This window comes from Indicator indicator, chromosome 1 (genome assembly GCF_027791375.1).
Source record: "Indicator indicator isolate 239-I01 chromosome 1, UM_Iind_1.1, whole genome shotgun sequence".
Lineage (NCBI taxonomy): Eukaryota > Metazoa > Chordata > Aves > Piciformes > Indicatoridae > Indicator > Indicator indicator.
In genome coordinates, this window is record NC_072010.1 from 18,012,737 (window position 1) to 18,030,422 (window position 17,686).

At 41.6% G+C, this 17,686-nt stretch overlaps 1 protein-coding gene across 1 annotated transcript in view; it reads left to right on the forward strand.

Moving 5' to 3' along the window:
- The first annotated feature begins 5,961 nt into the window (after positions 1 to 5,961).
- The window catches only part of DDX10 (DEAD-box helicase 10), a 181,541-nt gene continuing 169,816 nt past the window's right edge, over positions 5,962 to 17,686 (forward strand). Inside the window, exons 1-5 of the mRNA XM_054385008.1 lie at positions 5,962 to 6,147; positions 14,064 to 14,124; positions 14,336 to 14,466; positions 16,101 to 16,259; positions 16,695 to 16,815. Coding sequence (XP_054240983.1) covers positions 5,962 to 6,147; positions 14,064 to 14,124; positions 14,336 to 14,466; positions 16,101 to 16,259; positions 16,695 to 16,815 — 658 coding nt within the window. The remainder of the gene's footprint in view (positions 6,148 to 14,063; positions 14,125 to 14,335; positions 14,467 to 16,100; positions 16,260 to 16,694; positions 16,816 to 17,686) is intronic.

Genomic DNA, 17,686 nt, shown 5'->3' on the forward strand with positions numbered 1-17,686 from the left:
TGAAGCACATGTTTTTACATGTCTCTTACTGAGTCTTTACATTGGGTGAACATTAAATGCTTTGGGGAAGGATGTGGGACAGTTAGTTCCAGCTTGTAGGCATTTAAATGTTGTGTCTACATGTCAGACTTCTATTACAGTGACTGGCGATTGAGTCAATACAGCTAATGGACACTAGATGGGATTCAGATGACTAAATGAGATGTCTCATTCAAAATAAACCAAATAGCTCTACAGTTTCCAGTGGGATTAAACATTAGCATCTAGTGCCCTAGAGCACAGAAGCATCTGCACAAGGCTGGTGGACACAACATGGGGGATACAGGTGATCTGTGGCTAAAGCTGCCTTACAGCATCTCAGATGGCAACAGAGCGACTGAACTAAGTCCCTCTACTTATATGCCTATATGTATGTCCAACAAAAGTACCCCACATCTCCCATTAAAAAAACTCCAACATTTTTCATAACAGTGTTTCTGATTTTGCCTTTTCCTGTGTTCTTACAACCAGCAGTAGAACAGAAATGTTAGATTAGAAATATTTGAGCATGTGGCTATACTCCATTCATCATGAACTAACCTTCGGTAGGGAACTGCAGACAAATTGGCACAGTTGGTTACCATACTGCTTCCCTGAAAGAAAATCTTGTACCCTGTCCTTGCATTAGTAAGCATGTAGGTGAAGTGATTTAGCACAGCAGTTTTCCGTCTGCATTTTTTAGAACACTGTGATCATTCTGGTTTTTGGAGGTCACGTGCAGCTACTCATGCTATAGTGACACTACCCTTTTCATTTGAGTCTTGACAGCACCTTCTACCTAAGAAATCTAGCACAACTGAAACAATAAAGCATTCAGATCAATTTATGAGACTTTGCATTTACAGATGAGACTAACTTGGTTTGACAACCTTTACATGCAGCTGCTATCCATGTAGGCCTACACTGAGTTGCTACCAGTGCACAAGTATAGAATTGTCAGTAGGAATGGTTGAGTGTTTGCCTTCATCTCTGTCACTATAAATAGGTTCTACCAAGGTACTTTATCTTCAATTTCCTTTTGCCTTCCCATGTTGCCTTTCTGTGACTGACTCCCTGTCTCTACTCTAAAATGGTCTCATACTATTAAATTTGGGTCTAATGAATATAAACATTTAAACCAAATTTAATTTCTACAGCTAAAAATATGCATATAGATAGGGTAGGTTGGGTGGATTACACTTCAGAGCCACGCAGAGAGGTATTATTAAGTCATTATAAATAGCCGAGAAACGTGCACCTCAGAGTTGAGCAATACACCTACTGAATAAACTACAGAAACAAAATCATAAACTATGACTCTTTCTACAAATGCAAGAATCATCAAACATACAAACCAAGCATAATAAAGCATAAGTGTCTGCCAATTAAAGGTGTGATGCCAGTTTTTACATATCTGACAAACTAAATGTATTGTACTATGCTGATGGGCTGGGAAAAACAATGCATTGTCTCCTGAAATGACTCTGAAATACAAAGAGTTCAAGAACTGTGCTAAATGCAAGTCCCCCAGTTCTCTTCTAATTGAAAGACAGCATTTATGTGTGTCCTTTTTATATTAAGCCTCCGTAGCACCATGCTGTATACCTTTCTGTTTCAGAAATGGCATTCTTCCAAGATGTGTGATTGTCTGAATGGTTAACTAATCTTTCATAATTTGATTTGTCAACTCTGTATCTGAGTCAGGAAATCAGCTCAGTTTGCGAAAGAACTGTCAAACATGTTCAAAATTAAGCATGTATTTATGGAGTTCCCTGGACTGGAATAACAGCCTGTGCCCTGGGACTACAGACAGATCCCAGCCATCACAAAAAGCAGGCCTGATTATTTAATGGGTCTTTTTAGTCCTGTCTATTACCATCACAGTATATTACTCATTCGTATATCTGTGTGTTACTCATTTGTATTTCTACAGATCCGTTACGGCCCCTAGTGGCTTAGACATACTTAAACATCGTTGTGTTCCTGGCACCAAAAGCCCGAGAAGTGCAAACAGGGCAGACTGTAGGGAGTAGTGAAGAGACAGGGCCTGCAGAACCTGGGTGTGTTTGACAGTTACATGAGAGAAAACAAGTTTCAGCAAACCTCGTCATATATTTCTTGTAAGGTTTATCATGCTTATTTCAATATGAAATAATTTCAATTAACTCCACTTCTGTTGGCTTAAAGGACAAATATTTCAATTTTGTACTTGTTTTAACCTCCATCCTGTGTCTTTTAAAAAACCAAGAATCTACATATCATAACATTTTGAAGAGACGGTTTTATTTAAAGACTGAAAGTATGACACAGTAAATCATTCATTTTAAAAATTACTTTCCATTTTATAGGTGGTCACCTTGTCTGAAAATCTTAGTGAAAGCTTTCTCCATGACTGTTCTCTTTGGTTAGGGATTTCATCACAACTTCCCCAACATTCAGGTGGGGTTTAATTGGCAAAAAGCTCATTTTGAGGCCCCTGCAGGCTAAATCATGAATATTAGAATCGCCAATGGCAGTCCTCTAGAAGGCAAAAGTCCTTCTTATTAAAGACCTCTTTGGCTTTTCTCCCTAAAGCATTCTGATGTATCAAATAATATCACCCAATGCTTGCTGACCAATAGTATCAATATTCTTTGGTGTTTCTAGAGACTTGACAAACTCGTTTTGCTTCTAGTTTTGAAGAAGCATCATAGCACAAAGTTTAATGTTACTGTGTAAACTTAAATCTATACTTGGGAGGGTGATTTTCATTTAAACATTTAGTAAATTGGTTGCTGTCGTTCTGATCAATATAACTGGCATGTAATCAAAATCCTGGTAATCTGGAACTGCAAAGCATAAGTACTCTTTCTTCCCCCACTTTTCCCAGTCTGTTTCACCCCAGGTTTTATGAGGATGACAGGCTTACAACCTAAAAGAATCTCAATTTGGAAACTTTTTTGAAGGACAATTTCAAGAACTGAGGGCTGTTTCCATAGTGGTAGCTACTAAATTATCCATGGCCAAAGAGAGTGAGTGAAAAACTAGATTGAAGAGGGCCAGATTTTTCTCCATGAACACATTGTTTGTCCTCTGGTAGGCTCAGACTTGAAAAAGCAGCAGCTATTTTCTAATATTACTTTAACAGCTGACTTTGATTTCACAGTATAAAACCATTTACCAATGTTGAAGGAAAATACTGAAGCTGGTTGCTTCTGCTGGCTTGCTGGCCTTGGCTGCGTTCTTGTTGTAGCTAAGCACAAACAAGCTACTCTGTTTTTCTCCTCTTTCTCTTGTCCCATGTACAGGGGGAAAGGGGGGAAGAGGAGGAAGCCAAACCAGGCATAGGTGTGACTCAGCTGGGGACCAACATGACAGATGACATAACTCAGGGCCTGAAGCCACTGGGTGGAGCTGGACCAGGGTATAAGGGAAGCCTCAGATGAGGCTAGTCAGGTCTATGAGTGCCCTCAGGGCCCTGACCTTCATACTTGGTGCCCCTTGTCCTCCTTGTCACCATGAATAACCCTGCCCACACACATACACATTTGTGATTATGAGTAGGAAAGACAGCACGTGAGAGTGAAATCATACATGGAGAACAACTGCTACTGAAATAGATCTTGTCTAAAAAATTGCTGCCATCTTCTCTGTGGCCTGATGTAGAGCTTTGTTACATTTATTGTTATAGCTAAAATCCCTTCCTTCATTTCTCCAAATCACAAGCAAGCAACCGTGCTTGAATCATGTATTTGTTGGCTTGTAAAACCAAATCTTTCTTCTCTCTCTTGCTCTTTATTACTCAGGATGGTCTCTGGTTTTGCCACAGTTTTAGGAATAGTGCTGTTCCATGACAGCTGAAGTAGTTTTGCACATTATAAATAGATCAAATAAACACGGTAGAATTTGTTCCTGTGTAAAAGAGAAACTTTCACAAACCACTGGCTCTTTCTCAGGCAAGCCCCTCAGGTTGAGAGGACAGCAGAAAAAAAAATTAAAAAGGTGCTTCTTAGACCTTTTCAGGTTCTCAGACCTCCAGCAAAGGGCCTAGAGGTTCTCCAGCATTTTACCTTCTACTGTAGGATACAGGGCAGGCTGCTTTTGACTTTGTTTTTCCTTTCCTGGCATAAGGACCTCTTGGCTTATAAGCAAACGTTATTAAAAAGGATCGGAAATACATAAGCATAATAAACAGTGTTTTTCATTACAGCAGCATAAAAAGTTGTTTTAGAAATAGGACGGCAAGGTATTATTTTTCATATAACTTTTCCATTGAGGATTTATATCCACACTGACTCAGAGAACACTGCTGCTCTTCTTCTATGAGGGAGATGAGCCTGCAGGCAAAACATAGGCCAGGTGAGCAAAGACAGCATGTTCAGACACAACACTTTTACTGGTACATTTACTTACAAAAAGGGTAAAATTACCCAGTGCTTCAACAGCAGGAATGCTTCACAGGAAGGCTTTCATTTGTTTGTTTTTCTACTACAGGCAGACAGATAGAAACCCTCAAAGTGGCAGTTGAGCCTTGTGTCAGTCTGATCATGTTAGACTGAGACCTTGTTTTATATGTCTAGCTAATGTGCTGTAATCATGGGAAAGATGTGTCACCTCCAGAAGCACATCCTTCTGGGTGGAACAGCACCTTCTGCAGGCAGATTTTCACAAGGCACTTCTGCAAAATAAACATTTTTTGCTTCAAGAATAAAACCTTCTGAATCCTTCCTTATTCATCTTAACAGCAAATAAACCCCTAGAGAAAACCATTGCATTCAAGCTGTACCTAGGAGGAGAGATCCCATTGAAGCATATCAATGAAGATTGTCCCAGCTCTTCCTGAAATTAGGAACTTAATACTATTTTGAAGGAAACCAAGCATTTCTCTGATTACAGGTTTCCCTGATCTCAGGGAGGAGGGAAAACATCCTCATTTGACATATGTATGGCAAAAGTAGAGCTAATTAAGAGACACTCCCTTTTCCCTTGGCTTTCTGGAATTCCAAACCCTGATTAGAGACAGTAATTATTTTGGGAGTCTTTCACTGTTCCCCTCATCAACTTGTTTACTTCCTTCTTATGACATTGCATAAATATGGTTGTAATTTTCTCCTCCTGCTGTGGCACAATAACTCTGCAGCCTTATTTTGTTTTTAATCTTGCGTGTTGATGTTCTCAAACCGACTCAGCAAATTGTTTGTGAGTGTAGAACAACTGCAGAGCAAAGCAGACCTTCCCAGTAGGGAGGGGTTAAGAATCCATACACATCAAGATACCATAATATAAATTTGCGGGGTGATATGTGTCTCTTATAGAAACCAGTGTTAAAATAACCCTGCCTGCTTGCAGTATACTCTGTGATACTCTGTGATACCCTTTAATAGTTCATGGCTCTGAGCCAAGGCCATTGACTACAACTCTATTATGGTTAAAACACATCAAACTGAGCTGAAATCCAGTGTCTTGAACACAAGGACCACCCCGTGTCTTCCCACTGCTTTTTAGTTTCCAAATTCGTCAGTTCTTGCTTATAATCAAATAGCAGAGAAAACACTAACGGTCTTGGCACAGAAGTCTTCCTCCTGCTCCCCACACCACCGTGTTGTTCAGGACATTTATGCCAGTACTAAGCACATACTCCTCTTCTATTAAGGCTTTTTTTACTGAGGTTTTTTCCTTCGTTTTATAACCTCTATCACACAGCACATTTTGCATGCCGTGCCGGGAGCCCATTTTTTGGGTTAGATTACACCAACTCTTGATTTTTCTTCAACTCTCCTGCAACCTCTCAACCACCCTTTAGTGCGAGGAGCGCCCCCGCCCCACAGCGCCGGGGCCAACGCAACGCAACGCAACGCAGCCAGCCCCGCCTCTCCCGCAGCGTCGCGGCCGGTGACGCGCTCCTTCTGCGCCCGGCTCCGCCCCCGGCTGGCGTGTGCGTCCCATGCGGGCGGTGGGCGCAGCATGGGTCGGATCGGCAGCGATGGCGGCGGGTCGGCGGCAATGGACCCGGTGCGCAGCTTCGAGCGCTGGAAGAAGAAGTACACCCGTCGGACGAAGAGGCTGCGGCTGCAGCGGAAGGAGAGGAAGCGGCCTGAATGGCAGGTGGAGCGGGAGGGCATCGGCCGCCTGGTGCAGCGCTACCCCGAGGTACGGCAGGGGAGGGCGCCTGGTTCTCATGAGTCGGGACGGGGACTCGGGGTCTTTGCGGTGGGGACAGGAGGACACCCGTCGGGTGGGCATGGTGGGCCTGCGGGGGTGAAAAAGTGGCCCCTTTCCTCGTGTGTGTTGTATGGGGGAGGAGGAGGAGGGATTTGTGGCGGGGAGGGGGGCTCCTGCGCAGGAGTGAGGAGCGTCTCTGGTTGGCAGAGCTATTCCTCTGGCTGTCGGTAACAGGTGTGTTGGGTGACCCTACTCTGTGGCAGGCAGAAGGGCTTTCACCTCCATGAGGAAGGGAATCTGCTATTCCTCTACTTTCCCCCCACACCGGGCAGAAGGGAGGGAAGTAACGGCAGTCCCAGTAGTTCTGGTGGAGGTGGCTGTGGGAGCCGGGGGTAGTGACAACCTCATGACGGGAGAATCGTAGAATCCTAGAATTGTTTTGGTTGGAAAAGACCTTTAAGATCATCAGCTGTCAACTTAAGACATTATGGCCATCAAACCACATCCCAACGTGCCATGTCCACACGGTTCTTGAACACCTCCAGGGATGATGACTCCACCACTTCCCTGGGCAACCTATTCCAATGCCTGATCACTCTTTCCATAAAGAAGTTTTTCATAATAGTCTAAGCTTCTCCTGGCACAATTTCAGGCAATTTTCTCTTGTTCTGTCACCTGGTAATGGGGAGAAGAAACCACCCCCAGCCTCACTTCAACCTCGTTTCAGGTAGTTGCAGGGAGCAATGAGGTCTCCCTTCAGCTGCCTCTTCTCCAGACTAAACAGTCCCAGTTCCCTCAGGCTCTCCTCATAAGACTTGTTCTCCAGACCCTTCACCAGCTTTGTTTCCCTTTTCTGGACACACTCCAGCAACTCAATGTCCTTCTTGTAGTGAGGGGTCCTAAACTGAACACCCTATTTGAGGCGTGAACATGAGCCAGCAGTGTGCCCAGGTGGCCAAGAAGGCCAACGGCATCCTGGCCTGCATCAGAAATAGTGTGGCCAGCAGGAGCAGGGAAGTCATTCTGCCCCTGTACTCAGCACTGGTTATACCAGTGTCCAGTTATGGGCTCCTCAGTTTAAGAAGGACATTGAGATGCTTGAACGTGTCCAGAGAAGGGCAACAAGGCTGGTGAGAAGTCTCGAGCACAGGCCCTATGAGGAAAGGTTGAGAGAGCTGAGGTTGTTTAGGCTGGAGAAGAGGAGGCTCAGGGGAGACCTTTTTGCTCTCTACAACTACCTGAAAGGAGGTTGTAGCCAGGTCAGGGTTGGTCTCTTCTCCCAGGCAATCAGCACCAGAACAAGAGGACACAGTCTCAAGCTGTGCCAGGGGAAGTTTAGGCTCGAGGTGAGGAGAAAGTTCTTCACAGAAAGAGTGACTGGCTAGTGGAGTATGCTGCCCAGGGAGGTGGTGGAGTCACCATTCCTGGAGGTGTTCAAGAAAAGATTGGGTGTTGCACTTGGAGCCATGGTTTAGTTGTCAGGAGGTGTTAGGTATTACATAATGGGTTGGACTTCGTGATCTCTGAGGTCTTTTCCAACCTGGTTGATTCTGTGTGGAGTGAGTGGCTGAGAATGTAGTGAGGAAGAGGATGTTGAAGCAAATGTGGGAATGGTTGTAACCAGTGGCACTTGGTCCTTCTTGCCAGGCAGTGTGGATGTATTGTGGTTGGAGATGGAACACATTTGTCTCCATAGAAGTTCTATGGGCAACTACCACACTAGAAGAGTGTGTTGTTTAACCTCAGGTCTGGAAATAGGTATATGAATATTGGAGCCAGGGACAGTGGTGTTGGTTTTGTCATCCAGTTTCCCTTGAATTTCTGTAGGAGATGGCCAGCTTTTGAGCCGTATTGATTAGTGGAAATAATGTAATTGTGAATAATGGCTTAGATGTGCTCTGCCTGTGCCGTTGTTCTGTGTCCTGCCAACTTGTGCTGAATTTGGAGTGATGGCTGAGAAGGAGCACGGCAGTTGTACTTGGTTGTACAGGTTACTGTAGCTGATAATAGGGACTTTTTGGTGGTTGTAACTTGACTGATCAGGCAATAAAGACAAGAGCTGTAGGAAGAAAAATATCTGTTACCATGAAGAGGTTGCGATAGCTCCTTTGGTTAAGATTCAGCAAGTTAGTAGTCTGAAGCTTCACACATTCGTTGCTTTACTGATTTGGAAGCAAGTGATATGCTTCCAAAGATGGTCAAGTTACTGTTTTGCATCACAGATTATTTCTTGAGGGGAAAAAATGTACTTAATTGGACATTGTTTTTATGGTAAAAATTAAAGGTGGTAACTATAGAAATGATTAATGCATTTTGATATGGATAACTTTTGAGGTAACTTGCTCTGGCAATGTCTTTCTACTCATTGTAGAAATACAGGACTTAGATGCTGACCGAAAGGAGAGTACTCAAATTGTTAGAAGCTTGTATTTTTGTATGAAGCAGATCCTCCTGAAGACTCTGCTAGGGCACATGGAAAACAATGGGGTGGTGGTAACCAGCATGGCTTCACCAAGGGCAAACCTGCCTGGCAAATTTGGTGGCTTTTTATGATGGAGTCACAGCGCCGGTGGATAAGCGAAGAGCAGCTGATAAGCAAAGGTGTCATCTTCCTGGACATGGGCAAAGCATTTGACACTGATAGCCTGGTCTCTAAATTGGAAGGACATGGATTTGTTGTATGGACCACTTACCGGAGTGGCTGGATGGCCACTCTCAAAGTTGCAATCAGTGTCTCAATGTCCAAATGGAGACCAGTGACGAGCAGAGTCCCTCGGGTTGGTACTTGGGCTAGTGCTATTTAACATCTTTGTTGGCAACATGGACTGTGGGATTGAGTGTACCTTCACTCAGGTTTGTTGATCAAGAATCAAGAAGGTTGGAAGAGACCTCAAGGATCATCGAGTCCAACCTGTCACCCTACACCTCATGCCTATCTAAACCATGGCACCAAGTGCCACGTCCAATCCCCTCTTGAACACCTCCAGGGATGGTGACTCCACCACCTCCCTGGGCAGCACATTCCAAAGGCCAACCACTCTCTCTGTGAAGAACTTTCTCCTCACCTCCAGCCTAAACCTCCCCTGCTGCAGCTTGAGACTGTGTCCTCTTGTTCTGGTGCTGGTTGGTGATGACACCAAGCTGTGTAGTGTGGTCAACATGCTGGAGGGAAGGGTTGCCATCCAGGGGGATCTTGGCAGGCTGGAGAGGTGGGCCAATGCCAACCTCATGAAGTTCAACAAGTTCAGCAAGGTCCTGCACATGGATTGGGGCAATCCCAAGCACAAATACAGTCTGGGTGATGAGTGGATTGACAGCAGCTCTGCAGAGAAGGACTTGGGGGTGCTGGTTAATGATGCGCTTGACATGAGCTTGCAATGTGTGCTGGCAGCCCAAAAAGCCAACTGTGTCCTGGGCTACAACAAAAGATGTGTGGCCAGCAGGTCAAGGAAGGTGATTCTACCTCTCTACTCTGCTCTTGTGAGACCTGACCTGGAGTACTGCATCCAGCTGTGGAGCTCCCAATTCAAGGACATGGGCATGTCCAGAGGAGGGCTGTAAAGATGATCAGAGGGCTGGAACACGTCTCACAGGAGGACAGTCTGAGGGACTTGGGTCTGTTCAGACTGGAGAACAGAAGGCTCTGGGGATGCCTTATAGTGGTCATCCAGTACCTGAAGAGGGCCTACAGGAAAGGGGCTGGAGAGGGACTTTTTATAAGGGCATAAGGTGATAGGACAAGGGGCAATGGTTTTAAAGTAGAACAGGGTAGATTTAGGTTGGACATTAGGAAGAAGTTTTTAATATGAGGGTGGTGAGGCACTGGCTGGAATGGGTTGCCCAGAGAAGTTGTGGATGCCTCATCCCTGGAAGTGTTTAAGAATAAGCAGGATGAGGCTTTGAGCAACAGGATGTGTCCCTGCCCATGGAAGTGGGGTGTTGGAATTAAATGATTTTTAAGGTCCCCCCCAACTCAAGCCATTCTTTGATTTTATCATTATAACGGGATGAGCATTGGTAGGTACGTGTCTATTCCTACATGAATACAGTACTGTTAGACTGCTTGTTGTGACCTAGAATTTGATGGTTGCCTCTGCCTGGTCTCTGGAGGGCGTGTGAACATACGAGAGAAATAGAATTAAAGCAACTTAGCAAAGGCTGTGTACAGCGTTTGTGAACTCTTTGCACAGATCCAAGGTAGTGGGCTTATTGTTTGGTCATTTGTTGACATGTGATGGCAAAATGTCTGGCAGCATAAATCAAAAATGTGAAATTTATTTTCCATGTGTCCAAATCTTGGGAGCATTTTCTATACTTCATGTTTATAGGTGAAATGTTATCTGTTGATCCAGTGGTTTTGTTGCCTGACTGTAATGCTGTTGATGAACATTATTTTCTCCAACCAGTTGTGCTGGTGAAAAGCATTAACAGCTAACTGATTGCTGGGGAGTTATTTGTGTTAACTCTATCTAGTCTGACCTATGTCAAATTAATCAAGTTAGATCAGAATACTATTTGAAGTATTTGAAATTGGGTGGCTGCTTTCACCTAGTGCTGATGGGGGAGAGCTCACAAGCACAAATTCCCAGCAGTAGAGGAAGTAGTAACTTCTGTCAGGGAAACAAAGTAGAAGTTGGTGTTTTCCACTGGTTGATTTAGATATAAAATAGGTTTATCTGATCAGCCTTTATCATTAGTTGTTCTTGCCTCTGTCATTCAAACTTTATTTTAAAAATAAACCATTATCTTTGGAGTTTAATGGCATAGCAACCGATCATTCTTGTGCACCTGGAGTTGGTAGGAGAGAGGAATAATACAGGAAACTTCATGACACGTTCATTCTTAACAATACTGTGCCTCACTCTTAATGCTGCTCTCACTTTTGTTGCTTCTTAGACATCTTTAATTGATCTAGGCATATGCATGTAATTGTGTTAAAACTGATTTAAAGGAGTTTAAGGTAGAAGAGCATAACACTATTTTGTTTCCTTTTTAATCAGTTCTTACAGAGCCATTTAGAGTTAAAAAGATGTTGGCCAATGAAATATTTAAACCAACCTTAATTACTTAGAATCTAATTCACATTGCTGCAACAGGTTCATGTATCACGAACCAGTTAAAATCTGTCCCTTTAGTTGCACATAATAGATTGCTTGAAATATTTTTTTTAATATTAGTAAGAGAGTTTTCTCTCCTATAGGCATGCTGTTTTCGTATGCAGACAGTCCTTTGGTTGAAATTATGATGACCATGTATACATCACTCAGTTGTGATCCTTTAGCATGCAAAACAATGACTAGGAAGTAGCCCAATAGGCAATATTGCATGTGATGTATAATATTTTCAGAATTACCAACTGAATCTGGAAATATTTGTTGGAAATTCCAATTTGGGAAAGTGGAAAAAAAAAAAGAAAAGACTTTTTAATGGTGATTTCTGAAAGATTTTTTTTCATCCATCCCAGAAATATGCTAGTTTATAGTATGTACTTTGCAGCACAGGTAGGTTTTATACAAATAATTCGCCTTCAAGATTTCTAAGTAATATTTGTCAAAAGTTTGATTGCTCTGCTAGGACACAGTGAAGTTTGAAATCTATCTTATAAGAGCTTTGTCTTGAAATATGTAAAAAATGGGTTTATATAATAGCATTACTGCTTTTTATCTAGAGATCAAACTAATGCATAAAATTACTTACCTTGTTTTCACTAGAGAGAAGTAGTTAAGAAAGAGTAGTATTGTCATTAAGGTGCTTTAAACAGGTAAAAATTCTTAGTTTCCTGCAACAGGCAGAGCTTGCAGAATCAGATACAAGGCTCATCTGATGGATCAGTAGCTCTTCATTTGATGCTGTCTTTGGAATTGTTATCATGAACTGTCAGGAATGTCTGAGGACCATTTTGCTTGATCCCCATGTTGGGACATTTCTGTTCAGCAGTTTGTTAGAGGTAAATGATACCCATTTGAAATGCATGCGTTGTGTAAACTCCAAGTTTGACATTTGGAAATCTCGGTTTATGGGTGCTTGTCAGTATGAGTTCAGAGCTGTGTAGTCTTGCTTCATCTTCTCAAGCTTTGTAGATACTTTTTTTTTATAGATTATTTTTCTTTGGGGTTTTTTTTTCTGAATTCTGTTGATTTTCTTTTTTTTTCCCCTGTCCTGTTGCTACTGGCTGTTGCGTACTTCGCCAGTAGAAGCTGTCCACATCTTTTGATGATCTCCTACCTGCTAGAGCAGACTCGGAAGTATTACATTTTTCTTAAGATTTTCAAAAGATCGCTACTTGACGTCTCAATGTTCTTGTAAATCATTGAACCAACACATGGACTCAAGCACCTGCTCTTGGGGGTTTTGTGTTTGTGTAATTAACATCTTTCAAGTATGCTGTGGAGGTGGATGTGTACAGAGAAGTAAATTAGATGTTGCATAATGAACAACTTTTAAAGTATGTTTTGTACCCCATAGAACTGCTCAAAAAATTAAGAATCCCTAGTGCTAAAGGTTGGTGTATCTGGTGAGCTTTAGAACGTAGGTGGACTCTTCTTGTCCCAGTTGGGTAGATGTGAGATTGGTGCAGTTCTGGGTGCCCACGTCTGGAGGCTACAAAGTTGGATTTTTGGAGATACTGTATGTATGTGAAAAGTTTAGCATGAGGTTTAGTTACAGGTTATGCCTGGGGTTTGTGGCATCCAGCATTGTAGATAATTTAGACCTTGCACACTGCAGTATTTTTTTTAATGTGATTAAAATGTTTTGATTTTTTTTTTTCTTAATTTTTTGCTGAAGAATGTTACATCCCATTTTGGAAACACACCCAAATAAGAAAAAAACATCAATAAATGGATCCAGTTCAGTGGAGGGCCACTGAAATGGTAGAGGCTGGAGCACTTGCCCTGTGAGCAAAGGCTAGGGGAGCTGGACTATCAGACTGCCTTGGGGCTGGGACCGGGACTTTGCAGAAGCTGTTAGTGCCCATTGGGAGATCATTGAGAGGATGGTACAGGGTGGAATAATAAAGGAGATAACACGTGTAAGCTGACAGAAGAGAGGCTGTAACAGCGTGAGAGCTGAAATCTGCCCCCCCGCCCCCCAACAATAACCAGGCTAACTCAGTCTGGAAGCAAATGAAAGCTGTATTTACAAGCAAATCTACAATCTATGATGAAATGCAATGAATATGTACAAATATACACAATTCACAGCATTTACAAATACATACAATCAACAGAAAAGCACAACCAAGCTCCCTTTGCTTCCCCCAAAGAGGGGACTTCCCAAGGGGCCTCCTCCCCAGACCCCCCCTGGCAGAAGGAAGAGAGTTAAGAAGCAGAGAGGCTGTTAGACTTAGCTCACCAAGGTCAGTGTGTTATCTTCAGCCAGAAAAGAAGAAGAAGCAGCCAGACAGCCCAGCAAGTTGCAAACCCAGACTTTGACTGCCCCAACTTTGTTTTGAGTAGAGATTCTTAAACATTTCTATCTATCCAATGGAAATGTTTAGAACAATCGTTATTTTGCTTTCTTACACTCAATAGTGACTTATTTATGTTCTTTAGCTTTCTCTGCTTGAACCTTGTGAAGAAAAATTAAAAAGACAGTTTCAAACCATCACAGAGGCTCAGCCTGGAACACTTTTTCCCCCGGAGAACAGTTAGGCAGAAGCACAGGTTGCCTGCAGGGGCTGACCATCTCTCCTTGAACAGTTTCAAGACTGGACTGGGTGAAGCCCTGAGCAGCCTGATCTGACCTCAGGGCTGATCTGCAGTGAGCACAAGGTTGGAGCAGAGGCCTCATGACCTCTTCCAAGTCATAATAAACTCCTATATGTTAACAGAAATTTAATAGTGCTATTTAGTGTCTTTGATATGCTTAGATTGTAAGCACTGATTAATCTTCCTTTGTTTCAGATAAATCCAAGTGAAATTCAAAGATTTTCAGATTTTCCATTGTCAAAGAAAACACTAAAAGGTGAGTTAAGTCTTCTTTGGAAAGCAAGTTATGTAAAAATGAATCTGAACAATTTTTTAGTTTTGAAATGAGATTTCAATAAGTATTTTTGTGCACAGTGTTTTTGAAATGGAGGAGTATGACTCTGGGAAACACAAAAATAATTTATTTTTGTTCGGTTGTTTTTTTCTTTCCTTTCCCCTCCTGCACTCTCTTCCCACACTGCAAATAGGATTGCAGGAAGCTCAGTATCGCATGGTAACGGAGATACAGAGGCAAACCATAGGCCTGGCTTTACAAGGCAAAGATGTACTTGGAGCTGCAAAGACTGGATCAGGGAAAACCTTGGCTTTTATTGTCCCAGTAAGTAATTTACATCCTTCCATTTGTAACTAAACTAAGTTGTCCAGGAAGAATTCGATGTCAAACATCTTAGGTAAATAGATCCTGAGAGATAAGTTTTAATTCAACTATTCTAGATGTTCCAAGAAAGCCAAGATACTAATTTAATAAAGCTGCTTGAGGTTCAGAAAGAGGTATATTTTTGGCCCTACGAATATTCTGAGACAGATAAATTCCATTTTGATCCTGATGTTAATAGACCCTGTGTGACTTAGCCAGGGCTTTTTTTTTCTCTCTCAAGAAACTGTTTTGCTGATGCAACTTTAGTTGTCCAGTTTTTTTAAAATCTGAAGACAAAGTGTATGAAATAGCATGGTGAAAATTTTCCAGTTCCTTACACTTTTTTTTAGGTAAGTGGTTTTGACTCCTATAAAGGTCTAGGATTTGGACCTTATATAGCAAAGTTAATCTTTGTCATTGTGAACTTAATTTCTTTGTTGTCTTTTGTGAACTCCTTAGAAATCACTTCTAGATGCATGCAGGAAACAGAATGAAAACCTCTGTTATGGAGAATATTTTGACTGTTTTATTCAAAACATCATGCTCTGCATTTTTTTTTCTTTTTCAAGTTGAAAGTACAATTGAAATATTTACTTGTAAGTGGATACAAACCCCATCATGTTACAATTAAATAAAGGGTAGAGGAAGTGTTGGGTTTTTTAATGGATATTTATTGGTTTAATTATGACTGCATTTCTGTAAGTATAAATTTCCTTGGAGCATATGCTGTCAGTAACTGTGGGAACCATAGTAGGTGTTGTAAATACCTTCTCTAGTTGAGAAGAGTTATGCTTTGTACTGTTGGATTTTTTTTTCTTGTTTGTTTTTTAACGTGTTCGTAAAGTAAAAAAACGTAGGTGGCTTCAAAGATAGTCTTGTAAGATTGAGAAACAAAATTGCTCAACTAGTTAATGTAAGAGTTTAAGTACTTTGTTTACAAACTGTATTTTAAAGCAGTTTTAGAGGGGACAAGTGATAAGAGAGGAGATGAAAAGTGAAAAAAGATAATTGTACAAGGATATTTTACAGCCTTCAGTATTTCAGAGTGCTTCTGGTATTCATATCTATGAAACCTTTGTGTTAGGATTATCAGAGTAAGACAGTGTTTCTGTAGTGTGAATGCGTGAGAGGAGGAATGATCCCTGTCTGAGGTGTATGGCAGCTTTATCTGTAGTATTCTGTATATAGCAGGACCCTCAGAATTGAAGCTGCAATAATTAACTTTCTTTTAGTTGCTTGTTCTGTTTCTGGTTCCCACAAAAACTTTATTAGCTGGGAAGTTTCTTGTGTTTTTCTGCATCTGATTTCTATTCTCATACAAATGATTAGGGCTTAATTTCCAGAATTTATCAGAGAAGGATTAGTTGTGCAGTAAAGTGTTTATGATTTGCCACTCATTACTGCCTGATTGGTACTGAGGTACTTTGCTACAGCAAGTGTCATTACCATTAGTTAGAACTGATTCACAGTCAATTGATGTGACGTGTATACTGATGTTTCTTCAAATCGTTATTTTACAGCATGGCTTTGTTTTCTTTCTGAGATTTTTATGATGGGATTATGGTGATTTGAAAAAAAAATATTTTTTTCTGTAGGCTTTGGAACTCTTGTATCGGCATCAGTGGACTTCAGCAGATGGACTGGGAGTTCTGATAATATCACCCACCCGGGAACTGGCCTATCAAACCTTTAAGGTTCTGCGTAAAGTTGGAAGGAATCACGAGTTCTCAGCTGGCCTTATCATTGGAGGAAAGGTGAGTCCTTTCTTGGAGTTTGTACAGAAGCACAAATGAATGTTAAATTAGATGCTATTTTAGGAAAGAAACCCTGGAAATGAAAAGTCAGGGAAGAGAGTAGTTAGTGGGAATTTTTAAATGACCCACGCATTTTCTTCCCTTGGAAGCTTTTGCATATGCGTGGTCTTTCTGCATGACTGGATGGACCTTCCTGACAAGCTTTCCAGGAATATCCTGTTGATTTAGATTATTCTGAAATAACTTTCTGCTTAAGCCACAAATGTGAGCATGCTAAAGAAATTGTGATGTCTCTGTAGAAAGAGGAAAGACTGATCCTTTACAGGTTTTTCCTAAGAGCTGTCAAAAGGTTAAGGGGGGCAGACTGTCTCTGGTCTCTGATACTGGGCTTCTAGTGTGCACAACTAGAGCTAAGCTAGTTTAATTCCTTTTCAGGATCTGAAAGAAGAGTCTGAAAGAATCCACAACATAAATATACTAATTTGCACTCCAGGACGGCTTCTACAGCACATGGATGAAACTTCGTATTTCTACGCATCTGATCTGCAAATGTTGAGTAAGTATTTTACTCAGAAATACTCTGTAGCAGTTCATAACTACATGGAGCACTTCCTTGGATAAAAAATTATCCTAGTAATGGTGTGTAGATGTAATATTATGTAAGTTCATGTGTACAAATTGTGTCTTGGTTGTGCTTTCTCTCAAAGCAATTGCTGAGCCTGCCTTCCTTAGGATAAGAAGAAGTATGTGAGCTAGTAAGGAACCCAAAATCAAATTTAATGCCCCATGTAATCTTTTAGATCTGTCTAGGGTAACACTGGCCTCTCCTTTCTTGCTATGGCTGTCGTGTTTTCCCTGACATGATAATTAACTGTATGGAACACCCATTACAACGTGTGTATTTTGGGCCAGTTCTAGAAAATGCATTGCTTTGAATTTTAAGACAGATTGCTGTTCCTGTCATTGGTTTGTTAGCATTCTTAACACTGCTTCTTTTCATCCTTCCAACTTGAATAAATATTCCAGTGTAATGAAAAGGTTTGCCTGCCTCTAAGAACTGTGAATAATCTTTAGCATAGCTTGAGGAACTTTGAAGTAATTAAGAAGCTAATGAAGCTGATAAAGTGTGAAATTGTGCTTGTTACACTGAATACAATTCATGGCAGTTAGACAAGAATTGTATTGAATGTGGGCCCTTTTCTTAAAGCTTTGTCTCCTCACTACTCTGTTTATTCCCTGGGTTTCAATGGTAAATTCATGTTGGGTCCAGGGGAGTCTGGTTTGCTCTGTCATGCGTTGTATAGCACTGTTTTGTATTCCATGCTTTTGTTTCAGTAACAGGAGAGGGATTTTTTAATTTGCAAGTTTTTGAACTGTTTACTTGAAATGCTAAATGCTTCAGCATGTGAAACTGAGGGCTGTAGTGC